This window comes from Malaya genurostris, chromosome 1, assembly GCF_030247185.1.
Source record: "Malaya genurostris strain Urasoe2022 chromosome 1, Malgen_1.1, whole genome shotgun sequence".
Lineage (NCBI taxonomy): Eukaryota > Metazoa > Arthropoda > Insecta > Diptera > Culicidae > Malaya > Malaya genurostris.
In genome coordinates this window covers 65283292-65305562 of record NC_080570.1, presented here as the reverse complement: position 1 = coordinate 65305562, position 22271 = coordinate 65283292, and the positions used below count along the sequence as shown (strand labels likewise).

Below are 22271 nucleotides of genomic sequence, written 5' to 3'. Positions count from 1 at the left end.
AACTCTTCTCTCAATGTTTCAATGTTCAGTTGAAATATTTGAAGCTCCAAACGCTTGATTTTTTTCGAAAAATGCGGACTCAAATTACCAAGTCAATTGGATTAACGGTATTGACAATACTTTGGATTGACAATAATATTGTCACGTCTAAGGGTCGCTTACTGTATAATCCGAGGGGGATGACAGTAATTCATTTCACTGTTTCTAATAACTTCGTAATTCATTTCACTGTTTTACTTAACTTCGCTTAACTTGATTCTCGTACGCGTCATTTTTTCCAATATAATAAAAATATTAAAAGTAAGCCTCGCTTTCCAGATCTTTTTGGGTATATCATCAATTTATCTACACTTTTCATGAATATTCATGAATAGTTTTTAACATGCTGCATGTGTAGCATGGTTACTGCTATGACAACACGTATAACAATATTATTGACAGCAATCAGTGAGTTGATTTCATTTTCAATAGAAATCCTAAACCAGTCATGTTCGAATCTGTCAATTAAACACAAACGCTTCGTAAGGTTGAAAGATGGTAAGTCGACTTATTTGTCTATTCATTTCTAATTCAACCTATTATTCTAGGAGTAATAGCTTGTAACTCCATGTATTGAAAATGTGAACATTGAAACTATTCGTCAGGACGCAAGGAAGAAGTTTCAAAGCACGGAAGCAAGAAGTTTCAAAGCATTTTGCTCTCTAAAAAACCCTAATGTCTACTGATGTTGAATGTACTAGGTGTAAAACACATTCCTAATAATTCTTCTGTTCCAGGAAAGTACATTGTGTCTGCAGGAGCTATTGATGTATTCAATAGACCAACACGAATTTTTATTTTACAATTTGAATACTATAGATAAAATGAGCTCAATAGCGAATTAATTTCCGCATTCATGATTCCGTCTATTTCACTCGAACAATACCTCCTCAAAACGTTTTAATTCAATAAGAAAATATTGGAATTTTATAAGAATATAAAAATACATTAACATGTAATTCGAAATATATATAAATTTGTAAACAATAATGTGTCGTAATATTATATGAATAAAATCTATCACGATGTAAAAATTATGACCGCTTTGCCAAAACTAGCAAGTAACTTTTTATCTTTCATTTGACGGAAATGGAAAAAGAGTTCACGTTTTGAACCTTACTAGTAAGAACTTAAATAGCAAAATTAAAATTAAAGTAGAGAAAAGTCTAAACAATAAAACATTCAGGTTGACAGAAAAAACTTTGTTACTGAGCTGTCAGTCGTTTCTCCCCATTGAGATATTTGTGTTGATATTTTGTAGAGATGCATGTGGATGTATCATGTCTTGTTTGCATTAATGTAGAATAAAGTGCATTTCGAAGAGTTTTTAAGTGTCACAGTGCAATATGAGTGAATTTTCATCACAAGACTGATTTCTCAACTGGAATCGGAATTAACTCAACACTGTCATTCCCCTTGGTATAATCAATTTGTAAAACTGTCATGTATTTATAAATTTACTATCATTGAGAAAAAAGAATGTACATCCAATTTAATATCTAGTGACTCTACAACCAGAGATCAGCGAAAAGTGAAATCGTTGACCTGACAACGAAATAAACATACAAACATTCTGACACCGCTTGCATTTGTACCAAGGGGTGGATCACTTCTGATATATTTGATATATAAACAAAATTATATGTTATGATCTCTGATTGACGATTTCCTTTTAGTTGCGTGTACCACTTAAAATTCACTCTTTGCTCGGTTAATTTTTCAAAAGGGCGTATAAGCACAGACTAACAGACATGACAGTATGAGTAAATTCTTATAAAAATCATTTTTCGTGATGCATTAGTTCCACCTATATTGTACTGCGCAAACTATTTACTATCTGTACACCCCTTGTGTTATGTAAAAGTTTTTTACTAGTTGGTTTCCCCTCGTTTGTCAACACCGATCAGCTGCTTGCAGGGATGCCTGATTTCATCAAAATATTTGAAAATAAATCATCACAATAAATTATTGGATTACGTTGATAATATATTGAACTTTTTCGCGATGTTGGAAGGTAACCATTTAAACGTTGTTCACCATTAAACGTTGTTCATCTAGACTATTTTTTATTGTGTTGGTAGTTTTCACCCGAAATGAAGTGGCGGCAGACCTGAAGCAAGTAATTATTGTAACAAAACGGGTTCGTTTTTGTATTGCGTTGGAGGATGAGAAATAGGCACAATTATGTATATAGTTTTGACAATATGTTATGTATTAAATCTGTATCCTGCATGAAATTCGCATGGACGTATACAAATCAATACATTACAGGTAATTCTGTATGAATGACAACTCTGTTGGTAAATGAAAAAAACCTATTTTAATCCACCTAGTGGTGTAATGATGCCTTTCTCATATTACTCATTACATCATAAATATAACCGTGAAATTCGCAAAACAGCTGTTTATTGAATAGGAATGGGATAATTTGTTCGGATCTAATCTCACAAACTCTATAAAACCTGTTTAACCTGTAGTTCCGGAACCGAAAGTAGTACCCACAACAAATTAAGGAATTTCGTATGAAACTGTAAGACTTTTCTTTTGAACCTATAAGTTTGTGAAAATCTATTCGGCCATCTCCAAGAAAAGTGAGTGAGATCCTTTTTGCAGTTTCTAATCACTATTCCCAATTCTCCCGAAACCGGATTCAGATGAACGGAATAGCCGAAGTTGGTTCGTTTGCTACCAACAAATATGGCCTACAAATTGGAACAGTTTTGAACGTAGTTAAACTTATATTTACTATCTCATGCTCTATTTCGTTTAAACCAATTAAACTAAATCTAACGAAACGAACCTGCGTTTCTGTTACTACTGCGTGATAAACAGCATGAAACATGTAGTTGGATTGTTATTATTATTATTTACATCACTACACAACGTGTACGAAATAGAACAAAGCACGCCTTGTTCGTTTTGTGTTTTCTTCTTCTTTCGGTGTTGTACATATTGTCACTCTATATGGCGATTTGAAAACTTTGACACTCATCGCCCTGTAACTGCGGAACCGGAAGTCGGATCCGGATGAATTTTAACGGTAGGTTTAAAGACAGTATGAACTTTAATACAAATCATGATTTGTGAAAATCGGTTCAAGCATCGCAGAGAAATCGAAGTGAATTTAGTTTAAGGAGATTTTCTTCTCCACTTTCGGTGCTTTCGGAACAGGAAAAGAGGGGACCAGTAGTGCCGAATTAAGTTTTTATGCCCACAAACTAACAAGCTCTGCAAACTAGAAGAATTTATCAGACAGTTTTATGGGATTTGTACCTGTTTTTAACCATCGTTCGTGGAAAAATACTAATAAAATTGGTAATTTTCCACTTATCACGCTTTAGTTCCGGAACCGAAAGTCGGATCCAGATAAAATGTTCCACAAATTTTTAGGATATTATAAGACCTATCATTTGAATCTAAGTTTGCGAAAATCGGTTGAGTTGTTCCAGAGATAATTGAATGTAAACTTTATCTCAAATTTTCACATATTACCATATAACTCCGGAACCGGAAGTCGCATTCAAACGAAATTCAATAGCAAGCTATGGGACTATAATACCTTTTATTTGAATCTTAGTTTGTGAAAATCGGTTCAGCCATCTCTGAAAAAAGTGAGTGCATATTTTTTTCACTTTTTTGGTACATATCATCCTATATCTCCGGAACCGGAAGTCGGATCGGAATGAAATTCAATAGCAGACTATGGGACTATGAGACCTTTCATTTGAATCTTTGTTTGTGAAAATCGGTTTGGCCATCTCTGAGAAAAGTGAGTGCATATTTTTGTTACATACACACACACATACACACACACACACGGACGGACACACACACACACACACACAGACATTTGCTCAGTTCGTCGAGCTGAGTCGAATGGTATATGACATTCGGCCCTCCGGGCCTCGGTTAAAAAATCGATTTTCACAGTGATTGCATAGCCTTTCTATATGAGAAAGGCAAAAATAAACACAGTCTAGATGACAGACAGGATGTTTTTGATAGGGTAACGTGGCGCCATCATGACATATGCGAGTACTATCCCAACTAAAGGAATATTCGAAATGACCGTTAAAATGATTGAAGAATCTAATTTGAGTGTCCTGTCTGTTAGTCTGTGGTATAAGCAAGTAACAGTTTCTCTTTGTTTACTTTCTCTTCTATTAATTACCAAGCGGTTTCCACGTTTATCACTCAACTCTTTGCATGAAATGATACCCGAAACTTTCGACTTTCAAACAGAATAGTGATATCAAAAAAAATCTTTTTTATCACATCACAATAACCGAAAGAGAGAGTGATTAAAGAGAAACTGTCACTTGCATATACGCTCTAATGAAAAATTACCCGAGTTTTCAACGTGTGTATCGCATTGACTAAAAATTAACTGCACATTTACTTTTTTCACAATGAAAGTTAATGTGAGAACGAAATTTTTTTACAATTTTTACGAATTGGCTGTACATTAAATGTGCATTCTTAAAGTGATCTACCCCTTGATTTGTACACACTTAAAACCTTATTTTGATCTCGGCGCAAAAAAGTTGCCGAAAACGAACGGCGAAACGATATTTTACTAAAATTTCGGCAAAGATAGCTCTTTCCAAAATACTCAGTTTGGTTTTGCAAATAACCGTGTTTACCAGTAATTGACCGTTATACCGAAATCAGCATATTGATGATCAATTTGTCGGAATCTCGGTAAACAACTTTAAGAAAACAGAGATTCGGTGATTCATCGAAGTAGCCAATTTGTTTCCGTTCAAAACTGTGCGATAAAATAAGGGCAATTTTCGAGTTGACTTGGTCGTATATGTGGGATTAGTTGAAACTAAAAACTAAAAGTTTAATCTGGATTCATATGTTTTGTGATATTAAAAACAAAGGATACAGAGAATCTACACGCAAATGGGATAAAGATCCTCGTAACGCTAATCTACTGCGTGAAATTATTGATTTGGTTCCGGTAGGATACATTTCCTTACATATTGAATGCTCCAAGTGGAGATGTAACAATACATCTCATCATTTTGATGTGTATTTCAGATAAATGTAGTATAATCAAATAAAAATTATAATACGGAATGCTCTGATAAATTTTCGAGGACTCTTTTTTCGGCATGCGGTACACTGCCATGCTACACTGTCAGAGTGACGGTGTACCTTCATGAAATAGTAATGAAACTGGTACCACTGGAAATAAAAATCCTGCTCAACCATGGATACAGTTCAATTTGTTGTGGATACCATTTATTTTAGTGATGGGCAATACGGCTCATTTCAATGAGCGGCTCTGAACCGAACGCTCTTTCGTAAGAGCCGGTTCATTTGAACGGCTCATTGGCTCTTTTTCAATAAACGTCAATGTGGAGAAGCGGTTCGAGAGAGTGAGTGTGAGAGCCACGGAAATGCATGAGCGGTATGGGCGATCTAAAATTGTGTTTCACAACTAGAGGTGTCCGTGTGGGAACCGGGATATTGAAATAAATTAGTTGAAATTGCATTTGAAAAAAAAATCTTTTTTCTTCTCCTATTACGACAGAATTCTTTGAAAATTTACTGCTAAATAAATGTTCCTATGAATTTTTGACAGCTTCATTAGAAAACATCTTTTAACCAACAACGCATTCAAATTTGGGCGTACACAGGCACACAGATTTTCCAAGATGAAACGCAGATTTTAAAATGGCAACTCTGCTTGAGAGCCGCGGTTCAATTTTGAAGAGCCGTGGTTCGTTCGCTCATTGCTACGAGTCGGTTCAAATGAACGGCTCGTGAGCGCTCGCCCATCACTAATTTATTTTGCTGGCAAAAGTTTGCATGCATATTTGTCTGTTGATTTCCACCTTAGAATTTTGTGATAAAATATGATTTATTTCAATGATACAAGATAATTATTTATTTTAGATATGTTGAATCAAACTGCTGCATGTTGTTTGGATATCATCAAAAAAGCGACCAAATAATAGAATTTCCAAATAACATTTTCAAATTGTATAAGTGGACAGAGAAGTAACGATGTATTCATAGTTTCGTATTCGATATGCATCAATTTGAGAGTTCATGGCATTGAGCTTCGACAACATGCGGCATTCGAAACATTAGATTCATTAGCGATGATCCACCGTAGGAAACTTTGATTCTTTGAAAAATCATTCATAACATGCTAAAATTGTCACAACCACAAAAAACCTTTGTATCAAACATCAATTGTAATCGTGATTGTATTGTCTAGTGATGATAACAAAAATAAAATCGTTGGACTTCTCCAGTTTGATCAAAACTTCTATATTCTTTTCAGTCCATTCATTTTTTATCTTATTATGTTTTTTTCGTGATTAAGGACCTTTTAATTGGTTTTCAAATTTCATCATCGCACCCAAGGATGGCTTTTATCGTATCAAAGAATGCTCACTCGCAACTCTTCCACGATTAAATCGGTGCCATCAAAGAGAATCGGAAATCATCGCAGCATAAAAAAAACCGGCATGGTACATTTAACATAGAATAGACACTAGTGCGAGAGCGAATTTCTCTCGGTGAACCGTCTGAGAATCAACGGCTAGCACGCTGCTGTGGGGATTCTCTCTGAAGCAACAAACGGTCGCTTATTCTCGTTTCGCGATCCGATTCTGTATGGGCAGTGGATAATTGCGATAGAATCATTTTACTATTGCCGCTTATTCTAACTATGTGCTTATAACCTTTGTATAATTTGTGTCTATGAAAATGTATGTGAATGCTCCACACAAGGGTTTTTAAATATTGCAACCTAGTATGAGAATCATCGATTCGATTTTCTGCGATAATTGTCAACTTGCGATTCTCTCTTGTTTAATTCCACACAGCGGCGATCATTATCAGACTGAAATTTTTTTAAGGGCCATGAAATACTCAGAGTATGAAGTGGAGCGAAGAAATGTAAAAAAAATCTCTCGAGGTTCATGCATTGAGAGACTCGAATTATTGTATCATCTTCTACCGGATTGAAAATGTTGTATACAATATAGATAAAAATCGAGCAGCTTCTGTCAAATTTTCAGCAATCACCAACACTGATCACACCTATTATTTTAGATATATTGATTGATCCTTGTTGAAGTTTTTCTGTTAGCTAATGATCACTTGGCCCGTACGACATAATCTCAATGTAGTGTTCTCGTCAACATTTTCATGAATGTCGCCGAATCTAAAAATTATTTGTTTCATCACATAGAACTATAGATGTTAGATTTTCAGTACATACCTAATGTACATTATTCCATTCAGTAAAACATTTCTATCTTCAAGTCGTATAAATTAACAGATATGGAAAAAAACAACAAACGTATTTCTTGTCTTATAGCAACTAAGGTCCTCCGATGATGCGTTGCCAGATACTTCATTTTTTCCACTTTAATCTGTCAACTCGAAACAGTAGAATGGGCAAGGCTAACTTGCTCATTCGGTGAACCAAACATTGGCGATCTGTTTGTATGAGACCTAGGGGTATTATTATTTGTATTTGGTATAATTTCCACTAAACATCAACAGTTTTTACGCTCATTTCATGAGTAAAGTGTATATTTTCATAAATTTTATGTGTTCTACGCTTGCACATGATGCAAGCGTGCAAATTATTTTCAGTGTACGAGCACTTTTATTTCACGCATTTTTTATGTTCATTGAGTATGCAGACCTTGGGAACCACTTCGACGTCTTCAACGTGGTACTCAATTCTTTACCACAATACTGTATCCACTTTTGTTGTCTCACCGGATCTACTGGGAAGCAAATTATCTTCGCGATATATGCGGCTGCTTCTACCGCAGTCATCTACTTTATACTTTGTTCCGCCGAAATACAAACGCCTTCGTGCAGCAATCTTTTTCGTATTTTAAAATATCACATTCAGCTTGCGAATCAGGCTCAACAGTCAACATGCTACAAGTAATATAGTACATAGGTGTTTTAATTTGAACCGGTTATGATTTTTTGATTACCCACTGAGAAAGCGGTTAGATCTTGTTGAACGTTTAGCGTTTGTTGAACGACATATTGAACGAACTACACGTTCAGTACGTTAGAATGGTTTGCTGTTGTTTTCTTTCCTACGAATATATTGTGAAAATTTAGTGATTTCTTCCTATAACAAGAAAATGTGCTGTTATTCTACACGAAGTAAGAGTGTTCTACAGGTCTTTAGTGGTAATTTAAAAAATATAGATAGTTAGAAAACTTCAAAAATTCTTCAGTTAAACTAGCCCAACGGGACTCTAACTCCACCGGGTTTGTTGTACGAAAATAATGGTGCCCGGTTCAATGTTCTGTTTCCAAATCATAAAGCGAAAGTCCCGTGTCGGCCTCCCGTTGGACGATGTATTGGCCATTCATCGGACCAACGGTTCAACAGAGGACCTCCGCCGGATGTTTTTTTTTCAGAGGGTAGGCACTCTGATCGAGTTTGATAGAAACCTAAATATATACATATAAGATGATTTAGTACCAGAGAAAAATAACGGAATTAATTAAGACGATTAAGACGGAAATAGTGAGTCTCATACAGTCAATTATGCAAGCAAGAGTAAGAAGCCAGTTGTCGTATCTTGTCTTAGGATTCGACCATTCATTCAAATAAAATGGTTTACCGCTCCAGCACAAATATGTCTAACATGTGGTTCTTTTCAGTGTGTTAAGAAAATATTCCAAAACAATCACCCTGTATGAGAGCACTCACATTCACTCACAACATAAAATCTCTCACGTCAAAACTGGCCGCTACCTTCTATCAGCATAATTTTTTGTTCATCAATCAGCAGCAGAAAGTCGAAGATCATCCGCCTTTAGAGAGCAGTGAAATAGAATTTGTTGGTCTCCGGTGAATATTGTCAGAAAAAAACATTCGATTTCACAAACTACTCTTAAAATAAATTGTGTTGAGTAGTTTTCTCTGTGTTTACTGTTTTGAAAATAAATTAATCTCGTGTGCAATCATCCCTATCGTGAAAATGTCGCATCAAACCGGAATAAAAGGTAAGCAGTGAATCATTATTTCGCCCCATTCTGCTTTCCTCTACACTGTAACATCGTCAAAAACTACTCCAACCGCACCAAATTTGATCGTCGATAGTACTTTGCAGCTAACGTGACTTATCTCCCCCTCATCGGATGCAATGCATTGTTTCGGTTCAAATAATGATTTCTTTTTTTTTCTCTATTATAGCAAACTTGGAGCTGCTCAAGTTCTTTGGAAAATGCAAGGACGGAAGAACACGAGTGCTGAAAGTTTCCATTGAAAACGGTACATGCGATTTTTTTACTGATGTCTCAAATTAGTAATTATTCGAGCATCTTTTGTTTATTGTTTCAATATGGTTTATTCTGGTCAACAAAAATCTTTAATAAGAATACCGTTTTTATTTGGTAATGTTGAAAATTTTAATCTATTCTATTTTTAAATCTCAAAGCTCAAAGAATTTCACAATTTGGAAAAAATAAGTTCTCTCGTTCGTGAACACTAACATGGAGAGATAAAAAATGTATTAGTAATAATATTCGTTTTTCAGAGGAACTAACGCTAGTCGACCATAAAAATGTGAAGAAAGACTGGGAAAAGGATTTTGATGCTCTGGTGAAACCACTTGTGGAGGATGATGTCCCCTGTTACATTCTGTACCGGTGAGTAGTGCAATATTAGGCTCAGTGAATCAATTAAACTAAATAACGCCCAAAGCAAAACAATCATGAATTTATGCATGTGTTAAATCGTTTCCACCAGGTGGGCCGAAAGTTGATTTTGATGCACAAAATGACTCCTATTCGTAACCTTCGTCGTGTTCCGCTTCATTGGCTCAAATAAATGACCGTCATAAATTCATGTGGGCTCTGTGCGTACCTAGAAAATAGCGTTGTTCAAAAAATTCACGTTTAGCGAAATCAGTTATATTTATGAAATTAGTCATTTCTATTAAAAATTATTCACTCACGTAGTATTTACGTAATTTATTCACCGTTATGCTATATTTCTTTTCGTACTGTAGTCTCGATTATAAGATTCCTACCGGATACGCTTGGATGCTTTTGAGCTGGGTACCGGAAAGTGCCACGGTACGGCAAAAGATGCTTTACGCTTCTACAAAAGCTACTCTGAAACTGGAATTCGGATCGGGTCACATCAAGGAAGAATTGAACGCAACCAGCAAGGATGAGACGACACTACACGGCTATCAAAAGCATAAAATTGATTTCAGTTCACCGGCTCCGCTAACCAGTCGTGAAGAAGAACTAGCTGAGCTACGTAAAAATGAAGTAAAAACGGAATTCGCTATCGACACCAAACAGCAAACGCTTGGAGGCATCAATTGTCCTATTTCGGATGCTACTGAACAGGCATTGAATGACATGCGAAGAGGAGCTTACAACTACCTACAATTTCGTATCGATTTGGAGGAAGAAAAAATTCATCTGGTCAATGCAGCCAACATCGATCTCTTGAAACTGCCGTCACAGATTCCGACTGATCACGCGCGGTATCATCTGTATCTTTTCAAACATCAGCACGAGGGTATCCACCTGGACAGTATGGTATTCATTTACTCGATGCCCGGGTACAGCTGTTCGATCCGCGAGCGGATGATGTATTCCAGCTGTAAAGGACCGTTTTCCGCTACCATTGAAAAACACGGCATCGATATCGCCAAAAAACTCGAAATCGACAGCGGTACCGAACTGACCGAAGAATTCCTCTATGAAGAAATTCATCCAAGAAAGCTCAATTTACGACCGCAATTTTCCAAACCGAAGGGACCTCCGAGCCGAGGTGCAAAAAGACTGACCAAACCGCAGGCGGTTGAGTAAATTTATTACCCATGAACCACCGTCCAGCTGGCCGGGAAGTACATTTTGCAAAATACCTTGATGCAATTAGTTCATGTATTTTTCTTGTTCCTTTTTATGTCCTTACCTTAAATTTCGAATTAAGCAACTTTGTTGCCCGATGTTGGTTGCACTATGTGCTTCACTACTAACAGAAAATGCACAACATATTCGTTGAAACCTGAATTGAAATCGTTCAAAATTTACAGTTGTAGTATTGTTTATTTCCATTTGTGACGCAAAAACGCTCAACAAACTATTACAGAACTTGGTTTGGTAAAAATAATGTGATTTCGATCTCGAATGCAATTCGCAACATTGTAAATAAAATCGACAGAGATGCTTTTTAGTCCCATAGAATACGAGTAACGAATGTATTGCAATCCTAATCCGACGTTGTCTACAAGAGATTACGAGGCTGATCAGTTTGGTGAGGTGAATCGTAATGGAAACACACTATGAAAAGCATTTGAACCCAACAACGGGAAGGGAAAAAAACATCAATGGACTGTCCAACTACGCAGCAAAACGTATATATGTTATACAGCCACAAGACAGATTAAAATATAACTGCGATTTCAATGTTCAACCGCGGTTATTCGGTTGGAAGAAGGATTTTAATTAGACGTTTAGAGTAAAAACATTTTTCATGTAGTGAAACAACTTAGCATTGTATATGCTAATGCAAAAAAAAAATAGAACAGAATAGAATACACATATTTCTTGTATACTTTATACAGTCAAATAAAAGTGCTATTTATTGAAAATTGTAATTTTAATCGTTGATCAAACTCATATATGTTATAACACATACTCAAGGTTTTGATGTGGAACACATCTTTGTATTCTATATAGAGGTGCGAATTAAAAATTCTAAGAAATAAGCATAAAAAAGTGGTCAGGTTTTGAACACTTACAGCTCAGTCAATTATGCATCAATTAGTAATATGATTGAACCTACTGGTTAGAAATATTTATACGCATCGATTTAAATAGATAAAACCATTTATTTTTGATGATATCTCAATTAATGGCAAGCAGTCTTTTATTTCGCCTGCTATCAATCTAAGACGATATGCTTGCTTACGGGCTTTCCCTAAAGAAGACGACGGTTTTGAAGGAGTAAGCAATCACTTACAAAAGTTTCGTTCTGATAGGCTATTCGAATCAGAAGCGAATCGCACGTGAGTATATAACTATATATGAGACATTTTTACTAATGCTTCTGTCTCACATAAAACACGCTGGAGTAAGTTTATCGAAAAATAATATAATTCCATCTTCAAATCACCTAGTGAGAAGTGTTCAAAATCACGGTAATTCTGAGTGTTTTCTACAACCCATAGGGGTACCACCTTGAGCTACTTGCAGGGCCTAGCAAATTTCTGCCACCTTTGCTACTACATGAAGTTATAGGTGCAGACCAGAGATGCCATTTATACAGATTTATCTGTAGACGTGTTTTTTTTTTTGAGCTCGGCGATTTTTGTTAGTTTAAACAATGGAAGAATTGAAGAATTTGTATTAAATTTTGTGTGAAAAATGAAATAAAGTGTAACCAAGTGTGCGAAATGTTACAGAGAGCCGTGAGTGTGCTATGAAAAAAAAACAAGTGTTTACGAGAGGTATAAGCGTTTTCAAGATGGCCGCGAAGACGTTGAAGACGACGAACGCGCCGGTCGACCCAGCACGTCAATAATCGATGAAAATGTGGGAAAAGTGGAAAAAATGATTATGGATGATCGCCGAATCACTATTAGAGAAGTTGCTGATGAAGTTGACATATCAGTTGGCTCATGCCATCATATTTTTTCAAATGTTTTGGGCATGAAACGAGTGGCAGCAAAATTTGTTCCAAAACTGCTGAATTTTGATCAAAAAAACAAACGCATTACCATCGCTCAGGAGCTGTTAAACGACGTCAACGACGATCCAAATTTACTTTAAAGGGTCATAACTGGTGATGAAACATGGGTGTACGGTTATGATGTCGAAACAAAAGCACAATCGTCCACGTGGAAGCACCCAACGTCACCAAGACAAAAATCGCCGAGCTAAAAAAAACACGTCTACACCAGCCGCTACAAGACAGAATGTAAACAATGAATACAGCTGAAAATTTCACCATACATTAGGGACATATGTACCAACACAATAAAAAAAAAATTTTACCACCGGACTCTCCAGACACGCGCAATTAAAAAATTCCGGGAACTTTTTGAACAGACCTCGTATAACCATAATCTATTGGAATAACTCCTTTTAACATAATTGTATTGTAGAAATTTCATTTTATTAGCGAATACAGATAAATACAGATATTTTATACGAATCAATACAGATTTTCTATGAAAATATCTGGCATCTCTGGTGCAGACCCAAGACAAGACCTGACAACTGGCTTCTTATTCTTCCTTCCGAATCATCCTTCTCGTCATTTTCGCCCTGTGGAATAAATGTCAACGTATCGACTACAGTGTAGCCATATTCACAGATTTTTTTAATAACTATGCTAGGAAAAAAATATTACATTAAAATTTTTAGACTTTAGGTTTTTGATTTGAAATAAACATAAAACATGTTTTGGTGAATGCATTTCTTTATTATATATTAATACGAACGAAAAATCGAACCCATTGTTGACGTATTACCGGATCTTTTGGAAACCGGAAAAAGTCAGGTTTGGATAGAAATGCTTAATGCGACCACAGTGTGGAACACAACAGTTCAATCTTCTCGTAAAACTAAACACACTTTCGAGTTTACACTAATTTAACAAATCTTTTTTTGGTTACACTTTAATTCACTAAAAAGAAAAACGGCTTGATGCCTATTTTAATTACACAGTCCTACCACTATAAACATTTATTACCAATGAGATTGAAAAAAAAGTTAAACATTCTCCGAAAATTTTCATTTTCATTGGTGAGCTAAAATTATACATTTTAATAAATTTGTTTTCTGATTTTCTTTATACTTGGCATCATTGCTCGCGTACCCTGCAAAAGTTTTTTCTTTTCACAATGTGCAGGTGGCAACATCAAAATCAGCCAATCAGAAACTGGTCCATTTTGGAACAAAAGCAGCCCTCCCAGATGTCAGGTCTTGTCTTAGGTGCAGACCTAGGACAGGACCAGACAACTGGCTTCTTTTTCCAGAAAAATATTTCTCTTCTTATTCCGGTTGCTCCCTGCTGTAAATAATAAATGCCTCGCGATCACTGTTGCCAGTAGAGATAATTGTTCATTCTGAAAACTTTCTCCCCTTATAACATGTAATTATTTATCATTTGAAAACACTTAGACAAATGTTATATCGGTCAAAAATATAGCTCTGGATTCATTTTGATCAGATGTTTGTTTTGAAGAAAATGTTTAGTTGAAACAGCTTAATGCAATTTTTCTAAAACACTCAATTTTGGGTAATTAATTTTTGCAGCTTTATTAACTAAAGTATTCAACATATTCTATTTGAGAAAAATAATAACATACAGAAGTATCCAAAGATTGGGTGCTATTCTCAACCAACATAATCAATATTCTCGTCCATATCACACTTCGTGATTTCAGGCTTTCTCTTTGCATCATCCAGTGATTGTTAAATGTACTCGTATACTTTCCGCATTGACAGAATTTAAAAACCAATTGAACTTAAATCCTATTGAAATCAATAATTTTGAAAAGATGACCCGAAAAATAAAATATCCAATATCAAGCTACATTGTTACCGACGATACTGACAACACTTTTTCTACCACCCTGCAGTAATCTTGATTTCAACAACTTGTACTTGCTTATGTCAATTTCAACCAATCACGAGCTGGTCCGAAATTGGTCCTAAAAGTGGATTAACAATTGTCAGGTCCTGTCCTAGGTGCAAACCAACTATCGAAACCGTCGGCCGTGCACCAAAAATCAATAGCACAGACTAACAGACAGGACACTATAAGTAAATTATAATAAAAATAAATTTTCGTGATGCATTTGTTCCACCTATATTGAACTGCGCGAACTATTCACTAGCGGTACACCCCTTGTGTTATGTAAAAGTTTTTTTACTAGTTGGTTCCCCCTCGGTTGTCAACACCGGTCAGCTGCTTGCAGGGATGCCTGATTTCATCAGACTGTGTAAAATTTGAAAAAAATAAATCGTCGCAATAAATTATGGGGTTACGTTGATAATATATTTAACATTTTTGATGATGTTTAAAGGTAATACTAATTTTAATTGTGTTAGTAATTTTCACCCGAAATCAAATGGCGACCGACAAGAAGTAAGTAAATATCGTAACAAAACATTCGATTCGGTTCGATTTTATATTGCATTGGAAGAGGAGATATAGGCACAAATCTGTTTTTAGTGTTAGCAAAATGTATTAATTATGTATCCTGCATTCACATGGACGTATCTGTATTCCTGAAATTCGCATGGACGTATACAAATCAATTCGTTACAAATATTAAAAATTCTGTATAAATGGAAACTGTGTTGGTAAATGAAAAAAAAAATAAACACAGTTTAGATGACAGGCTACATGTTTTGATAGGGTAACGTGGCGCCATCATGACATATGCGAGTACTGTCCCAACTAAAGGAATATTCGAAATGCCCGTAAAATGATTGAAGAATCCAATTCGAGTGTCCTGTCTGTTGGTCTGTGCTAGTCTGTGATCTAGTGTCATGCATGATGTACAATTTGTGAACAGGGTTGCCACATACCTTATGATCAAAAAAGAACCGAAATTTTATTAAAAAACGCAAAATTTCAATTTTTAATAAATTTCTTTATTATCGCCTTCAAAGTACTCTCCTCCTGCGGCAATACAGGCACAGACTAACAGACAGGACACTCAAATTAGATTCTTCGATCATTTTAACGGTCATTTCGAATATTCCTTTATTTGGGACAGTACTCACATGTGTCATGACGGCGCCACGTTACCCTATCAAAAACATCCTGTCTGTCATCTAGACTGTGTTTATTTTTTCATTTACCAACAGAGTTGCCATTCATACAGAATTACCTTTAATGTATTGATTTGTATACGTCCATGAGAATTTCATGCAGGATACAAATTTAATACATATTGCCAAAACTATACACATAAATGTGCCTACTTCTCATCCTCCAACGCAATACGAAGTCGAACCCGTTTTGTTACAATATTTACTTACTTCTGGTCTGTCGCCACTTAATTTCGGGTGAAAACTACCAACACAATAAAAAATAGTCTAGATGAACAACGTTGAGTCAAATGAATGGTTACCTTCCAACATCGCGAAAAAGTTAAATATATTATCAACGTAATCCAATAATTTATTGTGACGATTCATTTTCCATATTATAATGAAATCAGGCATCCCTGCAAGCAGCTGATCGGTGTTGACAAACGAGGGGAAACCAACTAGTAAAAAAACTTGTACATAACACAAGGGGTGTACAGATAGTAAATAGTTCGCGCAGTACAATATAGGTGGAACTAGTGCATCACGAAAAATTATTTTTATAAGAATTTACTCATACTGTCATGTCTGTTAGTCTGTGATACAGGGTCCGGCACTCGAAGTGTAACCAACTTCAGACCTTCGAGCCTGGCGTCAAGGTAAATGCGACATATTATCGGGAAAGTATTCTGGAGGTTGCTTTGAAGCCGTGGGCAGACAAACATTTCGGTGGCAGACCATGGACGTTTCAGCAGGACTCGGCACCGTCTCACAAAGCTCGAGTGAACCAAGAATGGCTGAAAAACAACGTTCCGAACTTCATCACGTCCACACAATGGCTTTCGAATTCACCAGATGCGAATCCAATGGATTATTCTCTTTGGGCCATTTTGGAGAGCAAAGTCCGAACTAAAAGATACACCAGTCTCGAGGCGCTGAAAAAAGTTATTGTCCGCGAGTGGGCCAAAATACACCTGCAAGCCACATTCGGGCAGCTTGCGATTCGTCTTTTGACCGTCTCAAAGCCATAGTCATGGCAAAAGTTGGTCATATCGAGCAAAAGTGAATTGATTCTGAATTTTGTATTATTTTTACACATTTTGTACTTTGAATTAAGTAAAAGTAATTTTCCAAACTGAATTTATGGCCTTTTTAATTGGATACACTTCGAGTGCCGGACCCTGTACATGCATGCCAACGCTTGATCCAATTTTCCATACAAGTTTTATAGGCCGCCGAAGGTATAGCCTTTAGTTCACGCAGTGAATTCTCTTTTATGGTCACTCGTATGCCTGTGTTTTTCCTAGACCCGATTCACCAAAGGCCTTTTCTAACATTTTCAACGTTTCGAAACACTTGAATCCATTTGATGCACGCACGTTGTTCTAAATTTTCATCCATTATAAAAATCGCCACACGAAAATTTTTCAACTTCTTTGTATAGACGCCAAACAAAAACTAATCGTACGATATGCGTCAAAATTTGACAGAATGTGTATAAAAGTGTTGCCAACGTTGAGAGAATAAAAGTTTACCGATTGGACGAGCGCAGGAATTTTAAAATGAAAATTCCGGTTCTTTTTTTATCATAAGGTATACAGATTAATCTGCATTTTACAGATTTTTCAAATGAATTTGTGACCAAGATTCTGTACATGCAGATTACAGATTTTTGGCAAAAAATACAGATTTGTACAGATTTTTGATAGCGTGGATTAAAAATTGTATAATGATCGAGTTAAAATGTATTAAATAATGGTATTGATTTTTTTTTAAAGTAAAAACATTCTCCTGATTGTGTGTTAATTCTAAAAAGAAGATAAAACTTTTATTAAAGAGTATGCCAAGGACAGTAAACACAGATGTTATATCTGCTAATAAAGATTTGGTTTGGTTTCTTTAAATTTGGGTTCTAAAGACTTTTCATTCCGTTGTGCTTCGATTTCTTATCACTTCTATATACAGATTTTCAATACAGGTTTTTTAGCTCCCGATACAGATTTACAGATTTTTCTTCTGAAAAATGCAGATTTAAATGTGGCAACCCTGTTTGTGAAGTGAATGTATCGAAATTCTTTCCAAGTAAAGAGCATTTGCAGGAATTGTTAAATCAATATTTTGTTTTGCAATAAAAGTCCTGCTGAATGCCATCGAATTATGGTTCAAGCTTGCGGAGAGCATGCTCTATCGGTCGCTAGTTGTGAACGATGATTTAAAAAATATAAAAGTTGGGATTTCAGTCTGAAAGGAAAAGAACGCACAAGTCAAAAAAACAGCTGGAAGATTTAACGTTAGTTGCCAAACCAACTCTGATCGTCTACTCGTTATGAGAAAGATTCAGAAAGTGAGGAAAGTGGGTTTCTCATGAGCTGAATGACACACAGCAGAATTTTCCTTTCTCGGTATGAAACGAAAGGTTTTTTGCTTCAGATCGTGACAAAAAATGAGAAATATTTTTTTTAAGATTCCCAAGCTCAGAAATCATGAGTCTCCTATGGCCAACCATCGACATCAACTGCAAAACCCAGTCGCTTTGGAAAGAAACCGATGCTTGATTCAAGCATTGTTCCAAAAAAGACAAGAATGCTCCAAAAGACATGAGAAAGTCAAATTGCAGTATACGATAACGGTCCCGCACACACAGCTATCGTAAAAATCTCGGTGGACATTAGAAAACGTCTCAAGTGCAAATGACAGATTCTCCTTGTTTACTTACTCTTTCAATTATTACGGCTTATTACGGGTTCAGTCGTTATTCTATGTAAAGGGTTTTAGAGAGGGATTACCGATAGGACCATAATAATCGAGAGAAAGTAAACAAAAAGAAACTCTAATTTGCACTTAGGACTTTTTCACGTGTTTATCTTCAAATATTTACGTGAACTCTCGGTTGATTTTTCAGAAGGCCGTAAGAGCAAGTGACAGTTTCTCTTTGTTCACTTTCTCTTTAGCTTATTGTGATGTGATTTTAAAGATTTTCCTGGGTTTCACAGTTCTGTTTGAAAGTCGAATGTTACGGGTAACATTTTATACAAAGAGTTGGGTGATAAACGTGGAAACCTCTTGGTAATTGATAGAAGAGAAAGTAAACAAGGAGAAACTATCACTTGCTCTTACGGCCTTCTGAAAAATCAACCGAGAACAGTTCTATGAATATGACGTCGAAACCGCACAACAATCGACCGAATGGCGCTTCGAAGGCGAGCCGTTGTTCTAAATTTTCATTCATTATAAAAATCGCCACACGAAAATTTTTCAACTTCTTTGTATAGACGCCAAACAAAAACTAATCGTACGATATGCGTCAAAATTTGACAGAATGTGTATAAAAGTGTGGCCAACGTTGAGAGAATAAAAGTTTACCGATTGGACAAGCGCGAGAATTTTAAAAAGAAAATTTGGTTCTTTTTTGATCATAAGGTATAATAAGGTCATTGTTTTGAACAATGTAGTATATTCGCATCAAGTGATTTAATTGAATAATAATCATTTGATCTGTACATTACTAGTATATGGAACTAGAATGACCTCCATGTATGTTGTGTAATTATCTAATAGTTCAGGTTTTGCAATGACTGAGCGGAAATATATATTGGAGAAGCCAAGTGAAAGAAAAACTAACAGAAAAGATGAATTTTTGGAAAAAGATACGCTCAGAGACAGGACTCGAACCTGCGTTCTTATGCATTCCGTGCATACGCGCTACCATTTGCTACCATTTTCTAATAGTTGTTATAAGGCGCTCTAATAAATTTGATTAAGTCTGGAACTTCAATTCTCTATATGAAAATCTTATGAAAATAACTTTAAAAATAGTTCTTTGTTTCAAATGATTATCATATATTTTCGACATGATATTGATTCACCATGGTACCACAGACTAACAGACAGGACACTCAAATTAGATTCTTCAATCATTTTAACGGTCATTTCGAATATTCCTTTATTTGGGACAGTACTCACATGTGTCATGATGGCGCCACGTTACCCTATCAAAAACATCCTGTCTGTCATCTAGACTGTGTTTATTTTTTTCATTTATCAACAGAGTTGCCATTCATACAGAATTACCTGTATTGTATACGTCCATGCGAATTTCATGCAGGATACAGATTTAATACATAATTTTGCCTACTTCTCATCCTCCAACGCAATACAAAATCGAACCCGTTTTGTTACAATATTTACTTGCTTCTGGTCTGCCCAACCCATACACAACCTGACAGAAATAAGGCTGTTTCATATGTGTTCCACTAAATTCAGGACGGCACTAGTGTACCTAAACAATACGGGTGCAATGAATTACGAAACAAAAAGATTACAAGAGAAAAAAGTACATCATTACGTTATTTACGTTCACAGTGTATGCGTCCAGCAATATATTTAAAAGGAGTTTAATTTTCATATTGTGACTCACGCAAGAACTCCTGAATGAAATGAAAATATTGCGATTTTTTCTAACAGCGCTGCATTACACCAAACTCATCAATAACACACGTCATAAATCTCCCAACATGCGTATTTTGTAATCTTTCTATCTTTTAATTTACTCTGCGCAACATCTTCCCTTTGGTCTAAAAAGATAACTATTAATAGTAATTGATAGAGTTAGAAATGAACTGTTTTTTGAAATGTGGTGTGTGGCTAAAGAGTATCTAACGTTTTTAGTCTTGTCAATTAAAACGCAAGGAATTAGTAGCCATTTGTAGGAGTATTTGTTATCATTGGATGATCTTCTTACGACTCGAATGAAGATAAGGGAACCATAGATTTAAGCTTGGTTTCCAAACTGTAGTATTGTTCCTCAGGATTCAGTAGAATACATTACTTCATGTTCATTGTTCATTGAAATGTGATGATCTACCGTTAAACCTTCTATTGATGAAAAGAGAAAAATTATACTTATGCTAAACCATAGTAACTTATCATCATAATTATTTTATTGGTATCAAGAAATGCTAGCAAAATTTATTTTACTTATTTAAATATTAAAATTATTATACTCGAAAAAACAGATACGTTATTTGCAAATATTATTCTATTTACGACGTCATTGTGGAACCAGAGAACCAAAAGTTTTACTTATATTCTCGATGTATGGGAGCTGTCAAGTTGTCCACTGGTTGGGTCTGTCGCCACTTAATTTCGGGTGAAACTACCAACACAATAAAAAATATTCTAGATGAACAACGTTGAGTCAAATAAATGGTTACCTTCCAACATCGCGAAAATGTTAAATATATTATCAACGTAATCCAATATTTTAGTGTGACGATTCATTTTCAAATATTTTGATGAAATCAGGCATCCCTGCAAGAAGCTGATCGGTGTTGACAAACGAGGGGAAACCAACTAGTAAAAAAAAACTTTTACATAACACAAGGGGTGTACAGATAGTAAATAGTTCGCGCAGTACAACATAGGTGGAACTAGTGCATCACGAAAAATTATTTTTATAAGAATTTATTCATACTGTCATGTCTGTTAGTCTGTGATGTAACTATCATTGGAAATGCCAACAGTGCAAATATATTAGAATATCATATAATGTGAAAATGCGAATTTAGCTCAGTGTTTATAACTGCTATCTGCCACTCAAAATAATAATCATATTATAGTTACGTGAAAAGTTATGTGAATATTTTCCACCCTACTTTTCACGTAGGTTTTAATGGACTGGCATTTAAATGCTGTTTAATGCATAATCCAGTAAAAGTTACGTGTTTCATAGGTAAAATGTAATGTACTGTTCATATCACATTTATCTATCAGTTCATATCAAATTTAGATGCCAGAAAATTACTATTTTATATATTGGTTGAAGTCGAAAGGGAGATTCCAGATTTTAATATAAATCTGGGACATGAAAAATGCCATGAAATATAAAACATTTATTTCAGAAAATTGTCATATAATTTCAATGGCTTAAAAAGCAACTAATAACGTCGTGGTATCTCAAATCGACAAGCCTCCAGAAATCGGTTATGTTGTCACTGCCATCCAACCGAAGCCGAAGTCGAGATCCAAGAACTCCCACAACACTACCGATGCAGGTTGAAGTTGCATTACATTTTTCCAGTGTCTCTAGCTTTATACCGACGGCCTGTTTGAAGCATTCGGCAGGAGCGGGTAAACTTCCAGACTCACGCAGGCACTCGGTCCAGTTGAACACATGGAAACTGTCATACTGGAATGGTCCGGTCGATGTAGTAAAAAATTGTAATTAAATAACTTTTCTCGCAAATATTTACACTACTTACACTTCGAGGGCCACTGCTCGCTATTTTCAGAATCGAGTTTTTCACACTGGAAATTCACGTAGATTGTTTGACGTTTGGTCAATTCACGTAAATTTGATGTGATGTCTCTATTCATTTTAGGGGATGTTCGTATAACATTCATTTTCGTCACGTAAAATATTCAATTTGACATTT

At 35.6% G+C, this 22271-nt stretch overlaps 1 protein-coding gene across 1 annotated transcript; it reads left to right on the top strand.

Moving 5' to 3' along the window:
- Nucleotides 1-8812: 8812 nt before the first annotated feature.
- LOC131440323 (twinfilin) lies at nucleotides 8813-11665 on the top strand. The gene is made up of 4 exons (XM_058611494.1): nucleotides 8813-9051; nucleotides 9242-9319; nucleotides 9585-9696; nucleotides 10059-11665. The coding sequence occupies exons 1-4, from the start codon at nucleotides 9027-9029 to the stop codon at nucleotides 10873-10875; spliced, it is 1032 nt and encodes a 343-aa protein (XP_058467477.1). The 5' UTR covers nucleotides 8813-9026; the 3' UTR covers nucleotides 10876-11665.
- Nucleotides 11666-22271: the final 10606 nt, after the last annotated feature.